The following is a 22,177-nucleotide window of genomic DNA, read 5'->3' on the forward strand; positions in this document are numbered from 1 at the left end:
GTACAATGATCAGATCACTTCATTGTACATCCAACGAAAACAGCTTCAAGTCTTACTCCCTATAATGCTTATCAGAGAAGGGAGACTTTCTCTAGCTACATTCTATTCTGCACCAGGAACACAAGTAAGCAAGGGCATAGGCCGTGTTTAGATTTAGCTTTTTGACCAAAGTCAGCAATACTCAACCTGTGGGTCGAGACACCCCATAACAAACTTCTATCTCCAAAAAATATTTACATTATGATTCACAGCAGTAGCAAAATTACAGTTACAAAGTAGCAACGAAAGTAATTTTATAGTTGGGGGTCACCACAACATGAGGAACTGTATTAGCATTAGGAAAGTTGAGAATCACTGCTCTAGGTCAAATGCTAGGTAGGTTCCTTTGAGTGATGCTCTTGACTGGCCTTGTTTATAAGAGCTCAGCTGTCTACACAGTCTATCAAGTCTGTTTAGTCCAAACTTCTCCACACTCTCTGATGAGGCCCCTCACCCTGTACCATTCCCGGGTGGCTCCTGTTTATCCTGGACGGTCTTACTAAGACTCTTGACTGGTCAGTTTAACCAAAATCCCCAGGGTTGTTCTCCATCCTCTGACACCTGCCTGACTCCTTGCTCACTCTGCATTCAGTGCAGACCCCTCTTGGATCAGTACACACCCCTCTGCTGGGCTGCTCTTGTGGTTAAATCCAATTCCGTTCTGAAGGCCTTCCTTTACTGTGGTAGCCCTACACGAAATCTAGCTCAGCACTCTGCTGTCTAGTTCTGCTTGATCTCGGACATCTCCCAGGGTGGGAGGGTAGAAAAGAGTTTGTAGGGTCAGGGAAGGGAAGGAAGAGGAGGAAGGTGAGCTCATCACCAGGCTGGATTTCTTTCCTTTTCTCTCTCTCTCTCTCTCTCTCTCTCTCTCTCTCTTTCTCTCTCTCTCTCTCTCTCTCTCTCTTTCTCTCCCTCTCTCTCTCTTTCTCTCTCTCTTTCTTTCTTTCTATTTTAAATGGAGGTTCAACCATAAATACCAAGGGTCAAAATTTATATTTTGGTTTTAAAAATACCCTACACCTTTTTTTTTTTTAATGTGGTGGTGTAAAAGCTTGAAGGAAGAACCTAGTACTTTCTGAGATCACCAGGCAGACTGCCTAATCAATAAATTTTTCAAGTGAGAAAATACACACACAGATGAAATAGTAGTGGGGAAGGCATCACCTTGGGTTCTTACTTCCCCTCTAAAACTGTACAGAAAGCAGACAGTCTGTAACACTGACTCTCTTCTCTAGTCAGGAGCCCACCACAGCCGCGCAGGGAGATAGCTGGGAATGTGTGTGGAGTAAACAATGAGTGACAAGGCAGTACTTCCTAAGGCTCCTTTTAGGGATTAAACTCTCAGGAGCAGAGGCTGTAAAAGGCTGCAGCCATGGCTCCCTCGTGATCCAGGAGTCTCCTTCGGTGTCATGGGTGGGATGAGCCTAGAAGCTACTCCCACCCCCTCCGGCTGCTCCCTGCCCAAGATTCTCATGCCACATTTGGTGGTTATCCAGTAGTGGCATGACTCAAAGCCGACAGTCCCTAAAGCCCCTTCTCTCCTTTCTGCCTTAGAAAAGCCAGCACTTAGCAAAACACAGGCTGGTGGCATATTCAGAGGCAGGCTAGTTCCCCAGACCACAGGGGGCCTCCTAGACCCTCTGTGTCCAGGAATGGCTCCCCAGGGCCTCTGGGCCTAACAGCACTATTTATTTGTACAACCAGTGAGTTATTTGCTTTGGTTCTTTGAACTTTAAAAGTTAAATGTTAAATTCCAAATTTAAGTGGGAAAGAAGCTATTCGTGGAGAAAAGCAAGGGCACAAAACTGGCAATGTCGAATTAAGTTTCTACATTGCTTGGAAATCAGCTTTTTAATTTCCTTTAATAAAACAACACCAAAGAGCTATAAGAATTTGTACTTTAGGCTCTTCAAGAAAAATTACAAGAGGGGACTTACTGCTATCTGATGAACATGCTGGGCTCACTAGTACAACTAAAAAAAAACAGTGAACACTTAAAAGACAGAAATGAGTCTTTTTGAAATATATAATTGAAAATTATATTAATTTTTGGTGCCTTTTTTTCACCAAAATCTTGAGATGAGAATCATTTTCAAAAATTAGACATCTTCTAAAACCCAAAGCTGGACACTCACCCTGCTGGAGGAAAAGTGGGTTGTTTACAAGAGCTCTTTTTTTCTTTTAAACATTAACGAAAGTCATCCCAATAATTGGTTAGAAAAGCTTACTTTGAAAACCATGCCAAAGGCTTGAAGCCTGCTTCAAGTGGTTCATGCGAAAACTAGTTTCCTGATTTACTGCTGTGAGGAGATCATGTTAAAAGCAGGGTGTTGGCATTCATTCTCTGGAAGGAGGAGGAGGGGCCAGTGCTGATGAATGCTAGGCAGTAGGAATTAAAAACTCTAACGTGGTTACTTTGTGCAAACAAAAGTCCTCCCCTACCCTGTATCTCACCAGAGTTGAAAGGATGCTGAAAGCAAGCAGCACTCAGGCGAGTACCACCAGAGGGGCCATGTGTGAACGGTCTTTGGGGATCTGACTCTGACACAGAAAAAAAAAAAATCACTCTATTTTCAACCACATTTGAATTTTTCAAAAGATAATAAGGGTATATACATGTGTGTACATACATCTCAGCAGGCTGAAGTTCCCTAAACAGGCTCCAAATGGCTCAGTTATCTGTCATATTCTTTCCCAAAATAGAGTTATGGGGACTCTTTATTAAGATCGCTGACTAAAGGCAACCAGAAGGAGCAGAGAGATTTAGGACTTGGAGGAGAGGAGCATGGGAACCAAAACGAATTAATGAAGTGAGGCTGCTCATCATGTGCCCTGAGCATCATCAAGTGTGGAGGCAAAGAAGAGGACATTTGTTTTAGAACATGGTCCTCCATCAGGACTTCTGGATTTCTCAGCTCTACCTTGTAATTCCAAAGGTCTTCGCTTAAATCGACAATGTTCAAATGAGATAAAATTAAACAAACGTCAGTAGCACTAGCTAAACGCATTTCAAATATTCAGCAACCACAGTGGCTAGTGGTTCCCAAAGTGGATGAGAGTCATGCAGATCACTGTCACAGGCAATCCACTAGACAGTAACCTACTGGAGCAATGTCCGAATGAGAAAGGTCATAACTCCAGGGGACCGCACCCCCTCCTGATCCTGGCATACAGTAGATTAGCCACAGTAGTGACAAGTGAATCAATCCCAGGGTGATTGTTGTCTATCCCTAAGATGGAAGCAATCACAGCCTTTACTTAGGCCATGTGGTGTGAAGATTCTATTATTTAGCACCCAAAAGTCACATGATAACATCTGCCAAATTATTTTGATCATATCATCTGCCATTACAACTGCAAGATATCTATTATAGAATAATAAATGTGAACTAGAGAGGTGACTCAGTGGGTAAGAGCTGGTAAGATGCTAGGATTCCCAGCATCCCACTGCAGCTCACAACCATCTGTAACTCTTATCTCTTGGGATCTAACACCTTCTTCTGAACTCCATGGGCACCAGGCACACTCATGAGTCACAGACATACATGCAGGCAAAGCATAAAGATAAGGAAATATAAAACCACAAACATAACAATAAGTAAATCAGATAAAATAACAAAGTGTTCATGAAAATGGTCCATTTTGTTAAGAGATGTTTTGTTTTTTGGTTTTTTTGTTTTTTTTTTTTTGAGACAGGGTTTCTCTGTGTAGCCCTGGCTATCCTGGAACTCACCCTGTAGACCAGGCTGGCCTCTAACTCAGAAGTTCGCCTGCTTCTGCCTCCCACGTGCTGGGATTAAAGGCGTGTGCCACCACTGCCTGCCCGGGCATTAAGAACATAACACACCCTCGACTCTCCAGGTTTCAGGAGGGGTTCAGATAGCTAAGTTACAATGGCACGGGAGGGAAACATGTCAATTGAAGTAGCCAATATATTGTCAGAGCTGGGGTCTCTAAGCAGATTTCTTGTCTAATAACCAACAGTAGGTGAAAGGAGGCTGAGAGCCACTGATTCCATACCACTGGTCCCATCTGACGGGTCCACCCAGGCACACAGTGTCTCCAGGAACAATGCTTCAGTGACTGCTAGCAAGCCTCGACTGCATATTAAAGATGGTGGAGACCTAACCAATAATAAGCCTAGACACCTCGAGGAAAAACAGAGTTGAAAGACTTACAAAGGAAATAATAACTTGGAGTAATAAAACCACAGGTAAGAAATGTACCTATCCTTGCCTCTCCAAAGCGTCTCTAACTTTGGCTTGAGAACACAGATACATGACATGCTTACAGTGGAAAACACACTATGACCCTGGAGTCTGATGATTCAGACACCTCATCCTTGAAAAAGGAGGGCAGGAGATGTGGCTCGGTAGTAGAGCACTTGCCTAGCACTGAGTTATGTTTAAAGTGAAATGAGTGACCTAAAACAGTAAGGTTATCCAATAGCCCTTATATCTAGGGAAAACAAACTTTATTTTACACTTTAAATAAAAGTTTAGGCTGCCAGGTGGTGGTGGTGCACACCTTTAATCCTAGCACTTGGGAGACAGAGGCAGGCGGATTTCTGAGTTCGAGGCCAGCCTGGTCTACAGAGTGAGTCCCAGGACAGCCAGGGCTATACAAAGAAACCCTGTCTCAAGAAAACAAAACAAAACAAAACAAAAAACAAAAAACAAAAATAAAAAGAAAGTTTAGGTTTTTACTACTAATTTTATTCACAGAGCAAAAACTAAGATTAAAGACTTTATGAAATATATTACTTGTACTTGTACAAAAATTTACTAATATGCATACTGTTTGCTGTTAATATTTTTAAAAAAATACCCAGGGTGGATGGATTCATTCAATCCTGGGCAAATGTACTGTACTGGGGCTGAGTGGGTTGTATAGATAGTAAGGCGACAAAACTGTACTGACAGGAATTGCCACTAACATGTTGTCATTTTCTTAGGAAAAGTACATTTCGGCTGGTGAGATGGCTCACCAACTGCTCTTCCGAAGGTCGAGTTCAAATCCCAGCAACCACATGGTGGCTCACAACCATCTGTAATGAGATTAGATGCCCTCTTCTGGTGTGTCTGAAGACAGCTACAGTGTACTTACATATAATAAATAAATAAATTTTTTTTTAAAAGTACATTTCTTCTGCCTCTGGCTTTTTTTGGGGGGGGGGGTGTTATTTGTAATGGTGCTTTTTAATCTCCAAGCACTAGCAGAATTTTCCAGCTATCTTCCTGTCCCTGGTTTCTGTTGTATTGTTCTGTCTGTGAATGGACAGACCACACGAACATTTCAAATATTCTTTTAAATGTGTTGGAAAGCACTTAACAACCAGACATGTGGTCCAGGTTGCTGAATCTTTCATGAAAGCTTGAGACAAATGAATATTCTGCTGGCACTGGGAGAATGTCAGTGACATGCAGTTTGACTGATGGAGGTCTTCCTGTCAGCTGTGACCTTGCTAAGAGTCTGCTTGGTGCTCTGCAGGCGTCTAATACAGGGACGTTCAAGTCCCTACTATCCTGGAGGATTTGCTGCTGCTCACAGCTCAGTCAGTCTCCATTCTCCCGGGCTCTGGCTTCCTTCTTTCCTTTCTTCCCTTTTTCCTTCCTTCCTTCTCTTTGAGGCTGGGAATTCATTGTGTAGTACAGTGCACACTGGCTTTAAATTCAGGATCCCACAGGCTCAGCCTTTCAAGGGCTGGGATTATAACCCATTCCTGCATTCTCCTTCAGTTCAGAAGGACAACTTCACACTGCACAAGATTCTGGGCTGGCAGTTTTTTGTTTTTTTTTTTTTCTCTTAACCCTTTCCATCGTTTGCTCTGCTTTCTTCTTGTGCACATGCTCGCTGAGGAGTCAGATCCACTGCGGTCTCTGACCTAAGAGATAAGGAGCTATTCTTCTTCTTGCTTGACTTTAGACTTTCTCCTATTAATCTGTGCTTTGGTGTCTGGTTGCAGAGGTGTCCATTGATAGTTGTCAAGGCCCAGCTCCTTTCCTTCACGGTGCCTAGTCTACCAATGGCCTGATAGAAGCATTCTTTTGTATGCTTGCATGTTTGTTCATTAAGTTCTTTCTAAGGATTTCCACCTCTGCCCGCACTGCCCACCTATCCCAAACAATGCCCATTTCATCCTATACAGCACATCAGCTACAGCTATTTTAAAATTCTCTTTATGATAATAGCAATTCTTCTGGCACATTTGTTTCCTATGTTTGCTCAGTCTCTTCAAATTGAGCTTTGGCTTTTTAGTATGTTTTTTTGTGTGTGTGTTTTATATTTTGTTGTTGTTGTTGTTGTTACAAATCATACCTGATTAACTGGGTAAAAGGGATTCTTCTATGTAGGCCTTTAGTGTGGGAAAGCTGTGGGATCTGAGAAGCAGTCCCCAACACTCTCACTATGTCTGTCTTTTTGTGAATCTATGCCCCTGAGATCTGACCTTCAAGATACACACGAGCACACACACACAAACACACACACACACCCCTCTCCCTCTGCCCCTTCACCCTCACCTCTCCTTCACCTCCTCTCCCCATCACTTCTGAGACAGGGTAACTAGAGTGAGGTGGCTCTGGGCTTTCCCTCTCCCATGTCACTTAGGCCCTGGTAACATAGGCTCTAGTCACCCTCCAATTTCTTCCAAGGACGGGTCTTCTCAAGAGTACACTGCCCTGGCCCCTTTCTAAAGCTCCCCTTGTCAGAACAGAGGAATTCTCTTTGCTATGCATCACTCGAATCCCCTTGGTACCCTGGAGGTAAAATGGAGAGGCTACACTACACCGGGCTACAGAGCTCTGCATTCTCCTGCTTCTCCACTCCAAGGCTTTGGCAGTTTGTCAAGGATAGGTCCAGCTTCCTGCCCCAGAGGGAGGTTGTGAGGCAGGTGTTGTGATTGTTGCATCTGCCTGACTCCCAAGGGATCTTCTCTTAGAGATCTCAGAGCAGCTGATCCTTGCGTTTGTTCAGCTGCAGAGAAGCCCCTGGTCTGTGCAACCAGAGACTGTGGAATGATTGTTTTCTTCCCCTCCATTTAAAAAATTTACAGCTGTTTGAACCTCCATCTTCTGGTCTGATTCTCTAGATATTTATTTTATATTTTCTACAGTCAAAATATAAGAACAAACTTTTATAAAGGGTTTTCTCATCTCAGAATCTATGAAGTTCCATCTTTCCCCAGTGTTAGGCAAAGGGATCCCAGGGGGTGGAAGAGTTTATCTATCTCCCTCCTGATTGCCTGAGTGCTTGAATTTCTTGGCTGGCCATGGGCAAGAGGACCTGCTACCTACCCAATATGGCAGACCCTATATCTGAAACGTTAGTACAGTCAAGAGAGACCAAAACCTTTCTGATAAGATGTAGCAATTAACTAGCTCTCAGAGAGCTGGAAGCCATTTCAACCCAGATGTAAAGTCAGGACTCTGAAAGCCACCACCTTAGCACAGCAACCAGCAAGAAAAGCCCTCCAGTATGGGACTTGTGGAATGTATAACTCTTTTTTTCCTGCTGTTTGTAGATCGTGGATCAAAAACCCAGGATGCTAAGACTCAGATTTAAATAAGAGCAGTCTGCAGGGGAGAGGGCTTTCCATTTAAAAGTTACTCTCCATAAAAAAAAAAAACAAACCTGTTGTCTCTTTTCTAAGGGAAGGCTCTGGTGCCTCTGAGAACAAAACATTACACTATTTCCCCACCCCCCCACTAGTAACATCTTCAAAGGATCAGAAAACAAAGCAAATGTTGGGTGTTTAGCTTAGAAGAGGCCAAGGGAAGAAACTCCAAGATGGGAGCAGCTGTGAGGAGGATTTCTCAATGAGCAAGATGTAAAATGTGGATGCTAGAGCTGTAAGATTGTAACCCTGGCTTCCTTCCATACCTCGGCCTGCCTTGTTGATTCCCATCAGCAATGGTAACGTTAGTTTTAATTTTAAGAAAAAGAAGGCCCAGAAAATGATAGTATTTCTATTTCCACTATTCACCCTTAAGTTATTTGTGTTTATAGTAGAATATTGGTCCTTTATAGTTAACCAGCCCAAAACATTCTGTCATTGAAATACTAAGTTATATACATCAATGGTGTTTGTAAGAACAAAACAAAAAGCAGGATTAGAGGGGACTTCTATTATATCTCAGTAAAGTGGCATAATGAGCCAAGAATTCTGTTATGTTACCCAAAGTGTTGCTAGTAGTCAACTGAAAGAATGCAATTTGGAACAGTGGAACAGAAGCACAAGCATGTACTTGATACGTACCTTGGACAACTCCATGCCAGGTCCACACTGTTTGCAGAGGACACAGTTTCCAGATCGATCCATGAATTCTTGCTGTCTGCAATCTCCGGTTTCACAATTCACTTTACAGGACTGCAAAAGAAAAATCATTCCCTAAATGTCATCTTCAGCTCCACCACTTAGGCTGTTTGTAAGAAAGAAATGACATCTGCAGGGTTGCTCACATACTCCTGAGAGTAAAAACCACCTTGGCGTGGCATCAACTTAATTTTCATCTAAGAAGAAAGGCTGCTCTCTCTCCGAGGGAGTCCATGAACTTGCAGTCTTTATGCCTCAGCCTCGAGAGCTGAGATCACAGGTGCGAGTCACCCCTAACCCAGGGCTATGATGGGGGCTCGTTCTCCATATTCATATGAAAGAGAAGGGGAAACTTACCAAGTGGACTAGGAGGAGAATGGCAGTGAAGACCATCATCCTGTGTACCAGTAGGACCTTGAGCGCCATGGCTCTCACCAGATGTGTTTATCCCTGAAGGATGCAAGTCAAAGACAAGAGGGAAGACACCGTTAAACATGCAAAGTCTTAGGAACCACTCTTGACTTACTATACAGCGATGTGAGCGCCACTCTTTGTCCACACAGGTGCTGAATGTTATTTATCTTTTGAAAGAACCACTTTTCTAGCTGGGCAGTGGTGGCACATGCCTTTAATCCCAGCACTTGGGAGGCAGAGGCAGGTGGATTTCTGAGTTTGTGGCCAGTCTGATCTACAGAGTTAGTTCCAGCACAGCCAGGGCCACACAGAGAAACCCTGTCTCAAAATAAATAAATAAATAAATAAATAATAAAAAATAAAAAATTAAAAAACAAAACAAAAGAACCACTTTTTAATTTAATTTAATTTTATTTATGTGTTTGGGTGCTTTGCCTGAATGGTTGTCTCTGCACAGCATGCATGCAAGCATGCATGGTACCCACCGAAGCCAGAAAAGGGTTATTGGATCCCCTAAGGACTAGAGTTACAGACAGTTGTGAGCTGCCATGTGGGCACTGGGAATTGAACCTATGTCTTCTGGAAGATCAGCCAATGTTCTTAAAACTGCTGAGCCATTTCCCCAACTCAAACGAACCACTTGTTAAGATACCACAGGCCCAGAGAGATGTTTCAGTGTATAAAAGCACTTGCTACCAAGCCTGAAGGCCTGAGTTTCCAGGCCCCAAGAACCAACTTTTACAATGGTCCTCTGGCTGCCATACAGTGAATGTGTATGCAAAACACACACACACAAATAAAACAAAATAAATGTAATAAAATTTCGTAAACTCTGCTTATCTATACAATACATGCAGAACTCCTACTGGCCCTGAATTCTCGTCTTACCCTAGCCTTTATTTTCCTTTTTTTTTTTTTTTGAGACAGAGGTCCTCTGTATAGCCCTGGCTGTCCTGGAACTCACTCTGTAGACCAGGCTGGCCTCAAACTCAGAAATCTGCCTGCCTCTGCCTCCCAAGTGCTGGGATTAAAGGTGTGCGCCACCACCGCCCAGTTTAGCCTTCATTTTCTACCCAAGCCTTTCCAGTGACCAATCTACTTCAACCAGAAGAGAATCCCAGCCACACAATGGCTTGGCTTGCAACTTACTGTTTGTAACTGTTTGACCCGGCCAAAAGAGTAATAACAGCAACAAAATAATACTTCTAAGAGCCAGCATGTCTCTAGCATGCTAATTTGCTAACTCCTAGAGACCTTCTAGAGCAGTGCTTGCTTCTCAACCTTGCTAGCGCTGCCACATTTTCTCATGTTGTGACCTGTAACCATAAAACTATTTTTGCGGCTACTTCATAACTGTAATTTTGTTACTGTTATGCATTATAATGTAAATATCTATGTTTTCTAGTGGTCTTAGGTGATCCCTGTGAAAGTCATTCGACCTCCAAAGGCATCATGACCCATAGGTTAAGGACCGCTGTTCTAGAAGGTAAATACTTTCAGAACCACTGTTCTAGAAGGCAAATACTATCAGTCTTTAGATATGGGAAATTGAGCATCTGAAAGGGCAAAGTCACCTGCTCCAGGACACTCTGCAGCTAGAGCCAGATACAAGCCAAAGCCCAGCCCTCTATGAATGCAAACCCTGCACAGATCTGGGGATCGCCACCTCCTCCCAGGAACAGATGTTAGTTAAATCTGAGGCTGGACTTGAGTGACTCCTCCCCACAGCTGCACAGCACAGAGGGAGGATGGGTGATCAATAAGAAGCTTTCATTTAAAACATGTAAATGTCACTTAAACAAGGGATGTAGTGAGAGGCAGAGCATTTCAATAAAACATCAACGCAGCGTCTTGACACAGGCACAGTGTCAGGACAGGCATCACTGAGAGTGCTCGGAATAAATACAGATTTGGGATGAACTCAGACCTTTCTCCTTCTCGTCTATGTCTCTCCCCAACATATCTCAGACTCACCCGTGGACTCTCTTGCCTGTGCAGAAGGAAGAGGGGCTAAGGAGATGAGTTCCATTCCCTGAAGTATACACAACAAGTTATCTCTTGACATAGTCTTAAGATGTAAAAAATGTGCTATTCTCTCTAAGTTAAAAAAGAGTAATTTAATAGCTGGGTTTAATCTCAGCATTTGGGAGGCAGAGGCAGGTTTATCTCTGTGAGCTTGAGGCCAGCCTGGTCTAAATAGTGAGTTCAAAGACAGCTAGAGCTACATAGTGATACCTTGCCTTGAAAACAAGAAAAAAACAGTGTGTAATTTATATGGAATTACAAACTAACATGGGGAAGCAAGTATAGGCAGAATATCCCTTCCATGAAATGCTCAGGGCCAGGATAGTTTGAGATTTCAGATACCCGATGGTTCTGGAATATTGGTACTTATACCATAAGAGAATAACTATCTGTGACTAGGAGATAAGCTGTGTTGGGCGTGAGGACCAAGTCAACTCAAAATTCTTTTGTTTCACATACAACTTAAACCCATCGCCTGAAGGTGACTTTACAGGGAGACTTTAATGACTGTGTGTACATCAGAGAGTCTCCACCAGGCAAAATCTCCACTTGCAGTAGCTTGCTGGCATATAAAACAACTCCCATTTCTAACCCGTAAAAGCACTTATACCAAATAAGAGAAAAAGAAATGGATGACTTGAGTCAGTGTAGGTCACACTCAACAGAAGACTGTCCCGGGACACTACGTGATGTGCTGAGAGCACCGACAGAGTGCAGAGACCCGGGGACAGTGACCCAGGGATGGCTCAGAAGGTATTTTGTTTTGTTTTGTTGAGATTGGCTGGCAAGCAAGCTCCAGAGGTCCTCCTGTCCCTACCACCCTGCCCTGGGATCACCATGACATACCCACAGTCGTGCCTGGCTTTTGATGTAGGTATACTCACTGAGCCATCTCCCCAACCCTCCCATCAGATCCCTCAGGTGTTTGTTCTCTATTTATTTTGAGTAAGGTGGTGCTAACTTGCTCCAGGCTGGTCTTGAACTTGATTCCTCTGGTCTCGGTCTCCCAAACTTTAGATCTCTGCTTCAACTGAGCCCAGCTCAGGATATACTTCAACCAACTATGGCCACGGCACCTGGTCCTGCTGCAACAGAGAGGATCATCACAGCACAGCAGTGTGAACAAGAGCAAGCGGCTCAGCCTGTGGGGAGCCAGGGATCCTGCAAGGCAAACATGCCAGGAGGACAGGGAGTCCTCCAGCACAATGGGAGAGGCTGCTGATACACAGTGTTTCTGGGACATAGGAACTGCTATAAAGCATTCATTAGCAAGTGCTGTCTATCATGCTAAGAGTGTTGATTTTGTTTTTTAATTCTTTGAGACTTCATGCATGCAGTGCATTTTGATTATATTTTCATCTCACTCCTTCTCCTAACGCCTCCCAGATTTACCTCCATATTCTGCCTCTCCCAACTTTTGTGTTTTTTTTTAAAAATAAAAATAATCTACTGAATCGAATTTGTGTTGCCCATGTACTAATGGGCGAGGCCACCATCCACTGGATCATAGACCTACCCTTAAAGAAAATCAACTCTCTTTCCCCAGAAGTCATTAACTACCAACAGCTTCTCAATTAGAAGTCTGGGCCTATGAGGCCTTCCTCATGTTAGGATGTTGAATGGCTTGATCTTGTGCAGGTCTTGCCCAGGCTAGCCCAATGCTGTGGGTTCTAGAGTATCTCAATCCTGTTGTGTCTAGAAGACAGTCTATCCCCCCAGTCTTCACTGACCTCTGGCTCTTAGACCCATTCCATACTGTTTTCCTTGATGGTCTCTGAGCCTTGTGGGAAGGTATATGATACGGATGTGTCAGTGTGGCTGAAAACTTCACAGGTAGTTAGTTATTCTCTGTATTCTGGCCAGAGAATTAACAATTTCTTTGTTAACTGCCATCTACTGCACAAAAAAAAAAAAAAAAAAAAAAAAAAAAAAAAAAACAAAAACAAAAAAAAAACCAAAAAACAAAAACATGTCCAGTTAGGTCTGAGAGTGGTACTGATCTAGTATGTAGAGAGATGAATGTATAGGGCTGTTTGCTATTATGCTTATTTTTTAAATATGAATAGTAGCTACTATGTTTATTTAGAATGTGAATAGTAGTACTATTTAACCTCTGGTGCCTAAGAGCTCACCAACCATGGGTTTGGATTCATATTTACAATACTAGGGATGCATTTCATACTGTGAAGCAGGCCTTACATATAAGTTTAAGAATTGGTGGTTACCTCCACAACATCCATGTCACTATTATATCCTAACACATCTCGTCATAGCAGGTGTTAATGGCGCTCACTGGGCTCCCAGCTGGGTAAGACAGTTGATGACTTTCTCCCCAGCAGTCCCTGTGTAGGCATTGTTCCCTGTGTAGGCTAACTCCAATTAAACTTGTGTGTGTGTGTGTGTGTCTGTCTGTCTGTCTGTCTAGAAGGCTTATAAAATAGTAAGCTTCCACATGGCTTTTCAAGCATTCTTACCATTAGCTATCTCTCGCCCAGCTCCTTCCTCCCCCAGCCCTCTCTCTACTTAAATGTCCAAGCATCCCTCTCATTACTTCCTCTTTACTCTTTATGGTATTTATGTCTGGTTGTTCCCCTTCCTCATGTTATGACTTTTGTTTGTCTTTCTGAGACAGGGTTTCTCTGTGTAGCAGCCCTGGCTGTCCTGAAACTTGCTTTGTAGGCTGGCCTTGAACTCACAGAGATCCACCTGCATCGCCCTCCTCAAGCACTGACATTAATGGTATGTACCACCAGAGCCTGGCATACTATGACATTTTTATTGAGCATCAAATAACATTACATGGGACAATAGTCCTTAAAGAGTCATCACGTACCAGACCACCGTGAGACATCCCAGTGACCCCAGAGAAGCAGGGTCCTAGTGCTGCCTGGGGAGAGCAAGAACTGGTCCACTGTTTGAACCAAGCTCTCTCAGGAGGCCAAGTCCTGTGTTTATAAAATGCATGCATGTCTTTCCTTATTTCTAAAGTAGATATCTATCTCCATACAATGGGAGAGAAAGCCAAAGGTCAGAACTCGTAGAACTAAGGACTATCAAATCAAATTCCTGACAGGTGACCCCACACAGGGTTTTAGACATTCTGCTACGTCACTGCAGACTTGAGTCTTGTGTGGCTGTCTCCATCCAATGACCAACTTCGTCAGAGAACAGAGAATCACATCAACAAAGCTGCCGACAAGTGTATCAGGAAAGAGCAAATTTAGTTATTTTTCTACTCATTCAACCTGGTGTGAGCAGAGTTATGAGGTGCCTTGGGTGAGGACGGTACTAATGACGTACATCTGGAAGCAGCTCCCAGCTCAGCAGGCACCATTTCTTCTACATGCCTTTTATATGCTGGCCAAGGAGCCCGTTAGAAACCAACAGTTTCACTCTGGAGTGTTGTAAGTGTGACCATGAATTTCCTGGAATAAAATGACATTCCTTATGAAATTCTTTGGTGTTTATTTTTAAAAAGGGGTAGGATGAAATGAAATGAAATAACTAGTATCAATAATATTTAAAATAAAACAAAACCAAGGCTATTTGTAAAACTTTTTTAAAACTCTAGCATTCAGGGTTGGGCTCAAAGACAGAAAATATGCATTTACATTTCAAGATTCTACGTATCTGGTATTAATTTATCAAGCCCCAGAAATACAAATGTCTGTGCTTCTATATCAATGGTGTGTAAGTATGGAGATTTTGTAGGTTTACCAAAACGTCCATGCTGGAAATGCCTTCTAACCACCCAGCATCCACTTCTACAGGACAGGTGCAGCGAAGCTACCCCAGCTGCCACTTCAGAACAGGCATTCCTGCCCTGATGTCTGCCTGCAGCCACACCAAGGGAGCTGATGGTATCAGAACTGGGCTAGAATGAGAAGGTACAGGAATCCAAAGTGCAGGGCTGGCACACAGCCCGCCAGCTGCCCTGAAGAGGCTCTTACACATAAAGCCGCTCAGCCTGTTCATTTGCGTGAATGGGCACTAATACAGATGTGTCCCAGCTGGCCCAGCTTGGCAGGCACAGAAATACAACAGGTGGTGTACATGTATACCACTGGCACTTGCTGGAGATTAAAAAAAACAACAACAACAAAAGCAAACAAATAAACAAACAAAAAACAAAACAAAACCTGTGCCACGTGTACATGGGCAAAGGAGACCTTAGAGAGACTCAGCAGCTCAGGAAAGCAATGCCCAGGAGACTCCCAAGTCAGCCAGGCTGGCCAGACCTCTAGAGCAGTCTCTAAATCGAAGCCTGTCCCAGGCTGACTGTCAAAAGTTCTGGAACGGTGAATGTAGCCTGGGCACTTTGGCATGGTGTGCCCTAACCTTCATCCATCACTCAAAGTTGCTTGCTTCTCGCTCTTAGTCTCTAGCACTTTCTTTGGCCAAGGCAATGCTGGGATTTTTTTTTTTTTTTTAACATTCATTCACTATGTCGATGAGCGTTTGCCTACACTCATGTCTGTGTACCATGTGTGTGCAGAAGAGGCTGTCAGACCTCCTGTACTAAAGTTACAAGCGGTTCCAAGGGCTGCCATGTGGCTGCTGGTAAGTGAACTCAGATCCTCTGCAAGAACAACAAATACTCTTTACTGCAGAGGCATCTCTCTAGCCCCAATACTTGGATTTTAGAAAGTAGTTTTCAGTACTACGAAGGACTTCATCGAAGCCTCAGTCAACCAACCTGTCAGCCCTGAGCCCATCTTGTGGTAAGATGAACCGGAGCCAAGCGTGGCTCATCCCTCACAGTAAGAAAACATCCTTTTTTTTTTTTTCATCTCCTCTGTTCACTGGGCTCCCTTCTCATATCAAGTCACATGTGCTTGCCACCAGTCAGGGTTTGGAGACTTAGTGGCCAGGACATCAATTTTACTCAAGAGGTATAACTCACACAAAGTGTGTAACTGATATATGCTAAATGAAAAATAAATTAATCAGAGGTAATATTTTATCTTAGAGTTGTAAAGGATAAAATAATAGAAGCAAAAGAATGTATGCCCATATAACATTCAGACTGGAGTAGAGGGCTGAAGAGATGGCTCAGCCGTTAAGAGCACTCACTGCCTGCTCTTCCAGAGGCCCTGAGTTCAATTCCCAGCAACCACATGGTGGCTCACTGCCATCTGTAATAGGATCTGATATCTTCTTCTGGTCTGTCTGAAGACTGTGTGTTCATATACATAAAAATAAATAAGTCTTAAAAAAAAAAAAAGACTGTAGTAGAATAAGCTCCAGGACCAGCCTGTGCGCCTGCATGCAGGGCTCCAATAAGGTGTCTGTCTCTTGTCTAAAATACTTAGGGAATTGGTGCTGGGAAGATGGCTGACTCCGTGAAGATCTGAGTTTGGCACAAACAAGCAAACAAACAAATAGACCCTGGCATGGTAGCGAGTAATATAACCCCAGCACCGGGGAGGCACAGACAAGAAAAGCATGGATCCCACCAGCCAAACAGTCTTGTCAAAACAATGAGGTCTAGAGGTTCAATGAGAGACCCTGTTTCAGAGGACCTGGGTTTAATTCCCAGCACCCACATAGGGGCTCACAACCATCTGCACCTCTACTTCCTAGGAATCCCTCTTCTGTCTTCAACAAGGACTGCATACACACGGCACACAAACATATATGCAGGTAAAACACCCGTACTGGCTGGTTTTACGTGTCAACTTGACACAAGCTGGAGTTACCACAGAGAAAGGAGCCTCCTTTGAGTAACAGCCTCCATGAGATCCAGCTGTAAGGCAGTTTCTCAAATAGTGATCAAGGGGAGAGGGCTCCTTGTGGGTGGTACCATCCCTGGGCTGGTAGTCCTGGGTTCTATAAGAAAATGAGCTGAAGAAGCCAGGAGAAGCAAGCCAGTAAGTAACATCCCTCCATGGTCTCTGCTTCAGCTCCTGCTTCCTGACCTGCTTGAGTTCCAGTCCTGACTTCCTTTGGTGACGAACAGCAACACAGAAGTGTAAGCTGAATAAACCCTTTCCTCCCCAACTTGCTTCTTGGTCATGATGTTTTGTGCAGGAATAGAAATCCTGACTAACACAATACCCATACTCAGAATTTAAAAAAAAAAAAAAATTAAAGCAGCCTTTACAATACAAGTGCCTTAATAAAATGAGATCTGCCTTATGAACTTAACATATAGTTGATTTTTGTATACATCTCATAAAACATAAAGAATCTAAAGTCTAGCTGGTAGGTGTAGGGCCATGTTGTTCATTGTGTTGCTTAAATTGTCTATAATACAATACAAAACTTGCTCTGTTTGATATTTAAAATGACAAGATGGGGGACAATGGGCGAAGGCATCCAACAGCTCATGTACATGCACACACAACTCCAAAATAAAATAACATGCTTGGGGCTAAAAGCATTTTAGATTTGGTAAAGTCTTCAAGTGTTGGAAGATGTCTGTGTACATAATGAGTTGGCTTAAGGACAGGATTAGGACTAACCATTCAGCCCATTTATGCTTGATGTTTACTTTAGCCATGTAGCCTGAAGATCATTTATCTACATTTTAAGTGTTTTCTTGTTTGGTTTTATTTGAGACGGTCGGTCTCACTATGTAGCCTGGCTGGCCCCTAATGTGCAGAAATCTGCCTGCCTCTGTTTTCCCCCAAACCCTACCAACTCTCTACCCTGAGAGCTGGGATTCAAGTGTGTGCCATCATGCCTGGCCTTAACTGGTTCCCTGCTGTGGAACTTCCACACATGGCCTCATATCAGATTTTTGCCTAATTTCAGGTTCTGGATTTCTGGGCTATGAACGATCAACCTGGGTTAGCAACTGTCTCCAAGAAGGAAAAGCTAAGATTTATCATTCTAGCTTAAACAATAAGAAAAATTTCTATCTGGGCAGTGGTGGCACACGTCTTTAATCCCAGCACTTGGGAGGCAGAAGCAGGTGGATTTCTGAGTTCGAGGCCAGCCTGGTCTACAGAATGAGTTCCAGGACAGCCAGGGCTACACAGAGAAATGCTGTCTTGAAAAAAAAAAGAAGAAGAAAGAAAGAAAGAAAGAAAGAAAGAAAGAAAGAAAGAAAGAAAGAAAGAAAGAGAAAGAAAGAAAGAAAAAGAAAAAAAGAAAAATTTCTAACATTAAATAAACATCTATATTTAGTCTGGATTATCAAAGCATATGAATCTAGGCATACTTAGAATAATCTGCACAATCTTTTACAGAACAAATAATTTCTTTCCTTATTCTTTCATCTCTCTGTTTTATTTTATTTTACTTTTGATGTTTAGGATAGAGTGTCACTATGTAGGCCAAACTCACAGCAAACCTCCTGCCTCATTTTTTCCATTATAGAACATATAGGAACAAGCCACCACACCCGGCCCCTATTTTTCTACCTGTTGAAAACTATTTATTAACCCATGGTGGAACATTTAAGTTTTCATCTAGCAGAACTATAACATTACATATAGTTACGTTCCACCCCTGCATTTTTCTAATATGCAATAATATGAAACATTAAGGGAATGGGACAACACTTAAATCCACAAGCTTACTGCTTTAAAAAAAAAATCACCATGGAAATAAAGCCAAGGTAATAAATGCAAATGCTCACACTGGGATAACTGGATAAGTGGCTGAGAAGTCCTGCCAGTCCCACATGCTAGCAGAAGAAAAAAACGAAATTTGGAACACTATTTTCAAGTAGGACAATAGCCTGTGGCTATTCTTAATCTTACCCTAACTTCACTGTCTTCTGAAAATCCCTATTCACACCAAGGGGAGGGGACCACCCTGGCAGCCTAGGAAGCTTACAGAGGTGTGCACAGGTGAGAGGAAGGGAAGCCAGAGTGATTCTCTCCCAATAGTGAAATGTTTGTGCCTGAAAACTCTACAAGCATTAAGGTTTTCTACTGCCAAACACAGCAGTTCCAATTCCCCGAAGTTTAGAATCACCAAGGGCCACTGTCAGATTTCCAGTTCTGTTTGCCTTGTTTTAACAAATCTTCACGTCTGGGGCCGGGGGGCGCATTTCTGAGATGAATTCTTTTTATTTCTTGAGTTGTAAACTCAATCCTGTTTGCTCTAAGGAAATGTCAGAATTCTCAAAATGTTCGCTTAACAAGTACACTGTTCATAGATAATGTAGTTTTTTTTTTTTCTAAAATTTATTGAACGTTTATCCTAAAGTGTCAGAATTCTCAAAATGTTCACTTAGCAAGCACAATGTTTAAAGCAATCATGTGCTTCTTCTGAAATTTATCAAAAATATATCCTAAGATAAAAATAAATCACTCATAGCGTCACTGACTACAAAGGCTCATACACAGTTGCTCTCAGGACTGTGCGCAACCATCCTAAGACACAGCTGTCTAAATTTTTATTTTGGAAGGGAAGCCTGGGTAGATTCCAACCGGGCTGCGTCTGTCCATTCAGAATTTCCTCATGAGACTCAGCCGAGCTTTTCTGTGGAAGAGAAGCTCAATAATCACAATCTCACATAATTACTGATGGATGGCTCATTTTCTTTTAAAAGCCTGGGTTTTAATCCTCTAGCCTAAAAAGTATATGCTTTGTGATGTGTGCACTAGAAGATGACCCAGTTCTGTTTAAACATCTTACTTTCCAGTGTAAACACTTTTAACAAAATAAAGTATGATGAATGGACTCCACGCGCAGCCTGCAAAGCAGAGGCAATTCAATTCATGCATCCTTGTTTGTCATTTCCTTCAGCTGGACTTCCTTCCACAGCCTATGGACAGCCAACTGTCATCTGCTGCAGGACACATGTATTTAACCCTTCTGTGGCCTCTGCCAACTCTGGCAGCTGCCGAATCATTCATTTGGAATACACACTTATTCTAGGAGGGCGTTCTTAGCCAACCTGGACTCAGCCCTGGTGGAACTTGATGGCCTTGTCTAGAATTTTAAATATTTGATCTTAAATACTGATCTATCAGGCTTAAAATAATTTGGCACTTTGTCATTTTTAAATGATGCATGGGGCTTTCTGACCCTGCTGTGGTTAAGTTTGAGGTGGAACTGGTCTAGAGGGTTGAACTAAACTAAGCCTGGGTTCAGAGATTTTTAAATAAGCAGAAAAGAAGAAGGGAATTCTCCTGAGTGTTAGAGTGCTTGGGGAATTTACAGCATGTTTGAGACCTTTAAAACAAATATGAACAATTGCACTAACTTGTAAATTATGTTATTGTACTAAAGAGAGCATGCTAAGTCACTGGCCAGCCCTGAGTCATTCATTGTCTTTGTGCTTATAGCTCACTTAAATTATGAAATATACATGAATTAAGTTCTGAATCACTTAATCAGCTGCATTCATTTTCTGTCTTTTTTTTTTTTTTAAGCTTTGAAAACTCTTTTTAGGAGCTAGAGAGATGGCTCAGTGGTTAAGAGCACAGGTTGCTCTTCTAGAGGACTAGGGTTCAATTCCAGCACTTATAAGGAAGCTGTCAGCCAGGCAATGGTGGCGCACGCCTTTGATCCCAGCACTTGGGAGGCAGAGGCAGGTGGATTTTTGAGTTTGAGGCCAGCCTGGTCTACAGAGTGAGTTCCAGGACAGCCAAGGCTACACAGAGAAATCCTGTCTCAAAAAACCAAAATATAAAAAAATAAAATATCAAAAACAACAAAAAAACCCAAAAAACAAAAAGGAAGCTGTCAATCATTGGTAACTCCAGTCCCCAGGGAGTTCAACACCCTTTCTGGACTCTGCAGGCACCTCATACTCGTGTTACACAGGCATGCATACAAGCAAAGCACCCATACACCTAAAATAAAAGTAATGGTTACAAAAAATGTTTTAAACATTCTTGTTGGAGTCTGGGAGATGGCTTAGTAGGTAAAAATGTTTGTTCTTGAAGCATGAAGACCTAAGTTCCGATTCTTAGCACCCACAGGCATGGCCACAAGTGCCTATAGCCTAGTCCTGGGAGAGGAGACAGGTGGAGGTACTGAAAAGAACAATCTATAGGTTCAGTGAGAGATCTGCCTCAAGGAAATTAGGCAAGTAGTAATATAGATACTCAGTTAGCGTTTGGCCTCCACATGTCCACACATGGGCATGGACACATGCACGCACGCACGGACACACACACACACACACACACACACACACACACACACACACACTACTTACACATTAGCAATGTCCCTTATACCAGTCTTTTGCTGGGAAAGGCATTATACATTGTAGCCACTGCCATCCAGTGCATAAGAGTTCCTATCTGTTGGCTTCAGATTCAAAATCCAGCCTGAGCTCATCATTAGGCATTCCCACCAAAGACATAATTCATACAGTTGCCCCAGAAAATGTTAGCAGAACATCCCAAGAGTGAACATCTACTATGGAAAAGAAAATTCTAAAGTCAATAAAGCCATGGGTCCATGGTAATAAAGTAGACGTCAGAGGACATTTTCATTGATTAAAAAGCAAAGAACTTACAGAGATTATGATAATGCTTCATGCATTTATGTCAAGGAAATATTTTCACAAGACACTTTTATATTTTGTATTCCTTTCATGCCAGCTCAACATGCAAAGAAAAATTCTTTTTTGTTATCCACACCTCTGAATACTTCAAAACTGTCTTCTACATTAGTACTCAATTCTTCACCCTCTAGATACAAATCTTTCTCCACAGAAAATAGTCCAAGTAAATCCTGAACTAATGTAATATAATCATCCCTGTGCATATAAGAAACTGACCATGAAATGATAACACAAAAATAAATTCTTCTGTTTACATAAGCTGTGTCTAACAATACCCATTTCCTGCATATATAAACTGTTTTGTAATCAAAGGACACAGTGCTGAAAAGTAAAGATCACATCTTCATAAATAAATTGAATTAAGCTGTTTCACTTAGAGAAACACCAACAATGTTTATACTTTTGTTTGAAAATTGAGTCTTATTATTAAAATAAAATAAAAAAGTGTCATGAACTTTTTAGGATGCTAGATAGAGGCTTAGTGGTTAGTTTATTGCTACTAAAACTGAACATAGGTTTTGGATGCCACCAAACTTGATAACCAAGAGTACTGCCTGCAATCCCACTACTCGGAAGACTAAGGCAGGAGGACTCAATTCAAGAATAGCCTGGGCAATGTAAGTTTGAGGCCAGCCTGAACTACACGAATAGACCCACCCCCAATAAAAAGAATAAAATAATGAAATAGCAAAACTAAACTCAAAAAGTAGTTCAAAAAGTGGCAAGGGGGCGCTGACAAGCCTGTGAAAGCTGGCTCCTCTCCTCCAAAGCTATGACATGCTTTGCTCACAATGCACTAGCAATGCTGGCATTCAAGAATCCTTTTTGCACGGAATGAGAATGATTCTCTTCTACAGATGGATTTTCTAAATGTTCCCTTTTGGCCCGCTTCGCTGCAGTTGCGCAGT

At 42.4% G+C, this 22,177-nt stretch overlaps 1 protein-coding gene across 2 annotated transcripts in view; it reads right to left on the minus strand.

Annotated features, from left to right (window-relative positions):
* Positions 1-22,177, minus strand: part of Tnfrsf19 (TNF receptor superfamily member 19) — a 91,845-nt gene that overhangs the window by 59,846 nt on the left and 9,822 nt on the right. For both annotated transcript variants that reach the window (XM_031362944.1, XM_031362945.1), the window contains exons 2-3: positions 8,711-8,803; positions 8,297-8,407 (exon numbers count right to left, since the gene is read on the minus strand). In XM_031362944.1, the coding sequence (XP_031218804.1) occupies positions 8,297-8,407; positions 8,711-8,779 (180 nt within the window). In that variant the 5' untranslated portion in view covers positions 8,780-8,803. The remainder of the gene's footprint in view (positions 1-8,296; positions 8,408-8,710; positions 8,804-22,177) is intronic.

Source organism: Mastomys coucha, unplaced genomic scaffold (assembly GCF_008632895.1).
Source record: "Mastomys coucha isolate ucsf_1 unplaced genomic scaffold, UCSF_Mcou_1 pScaffold9, whole genome shotgun sequence".
Taxonomy (NCBI): Eukaryota; Metazoa; Chordata; class Mammalia; order Rodentia; family Muridae; genus Mastomys; species Mastomys coucha.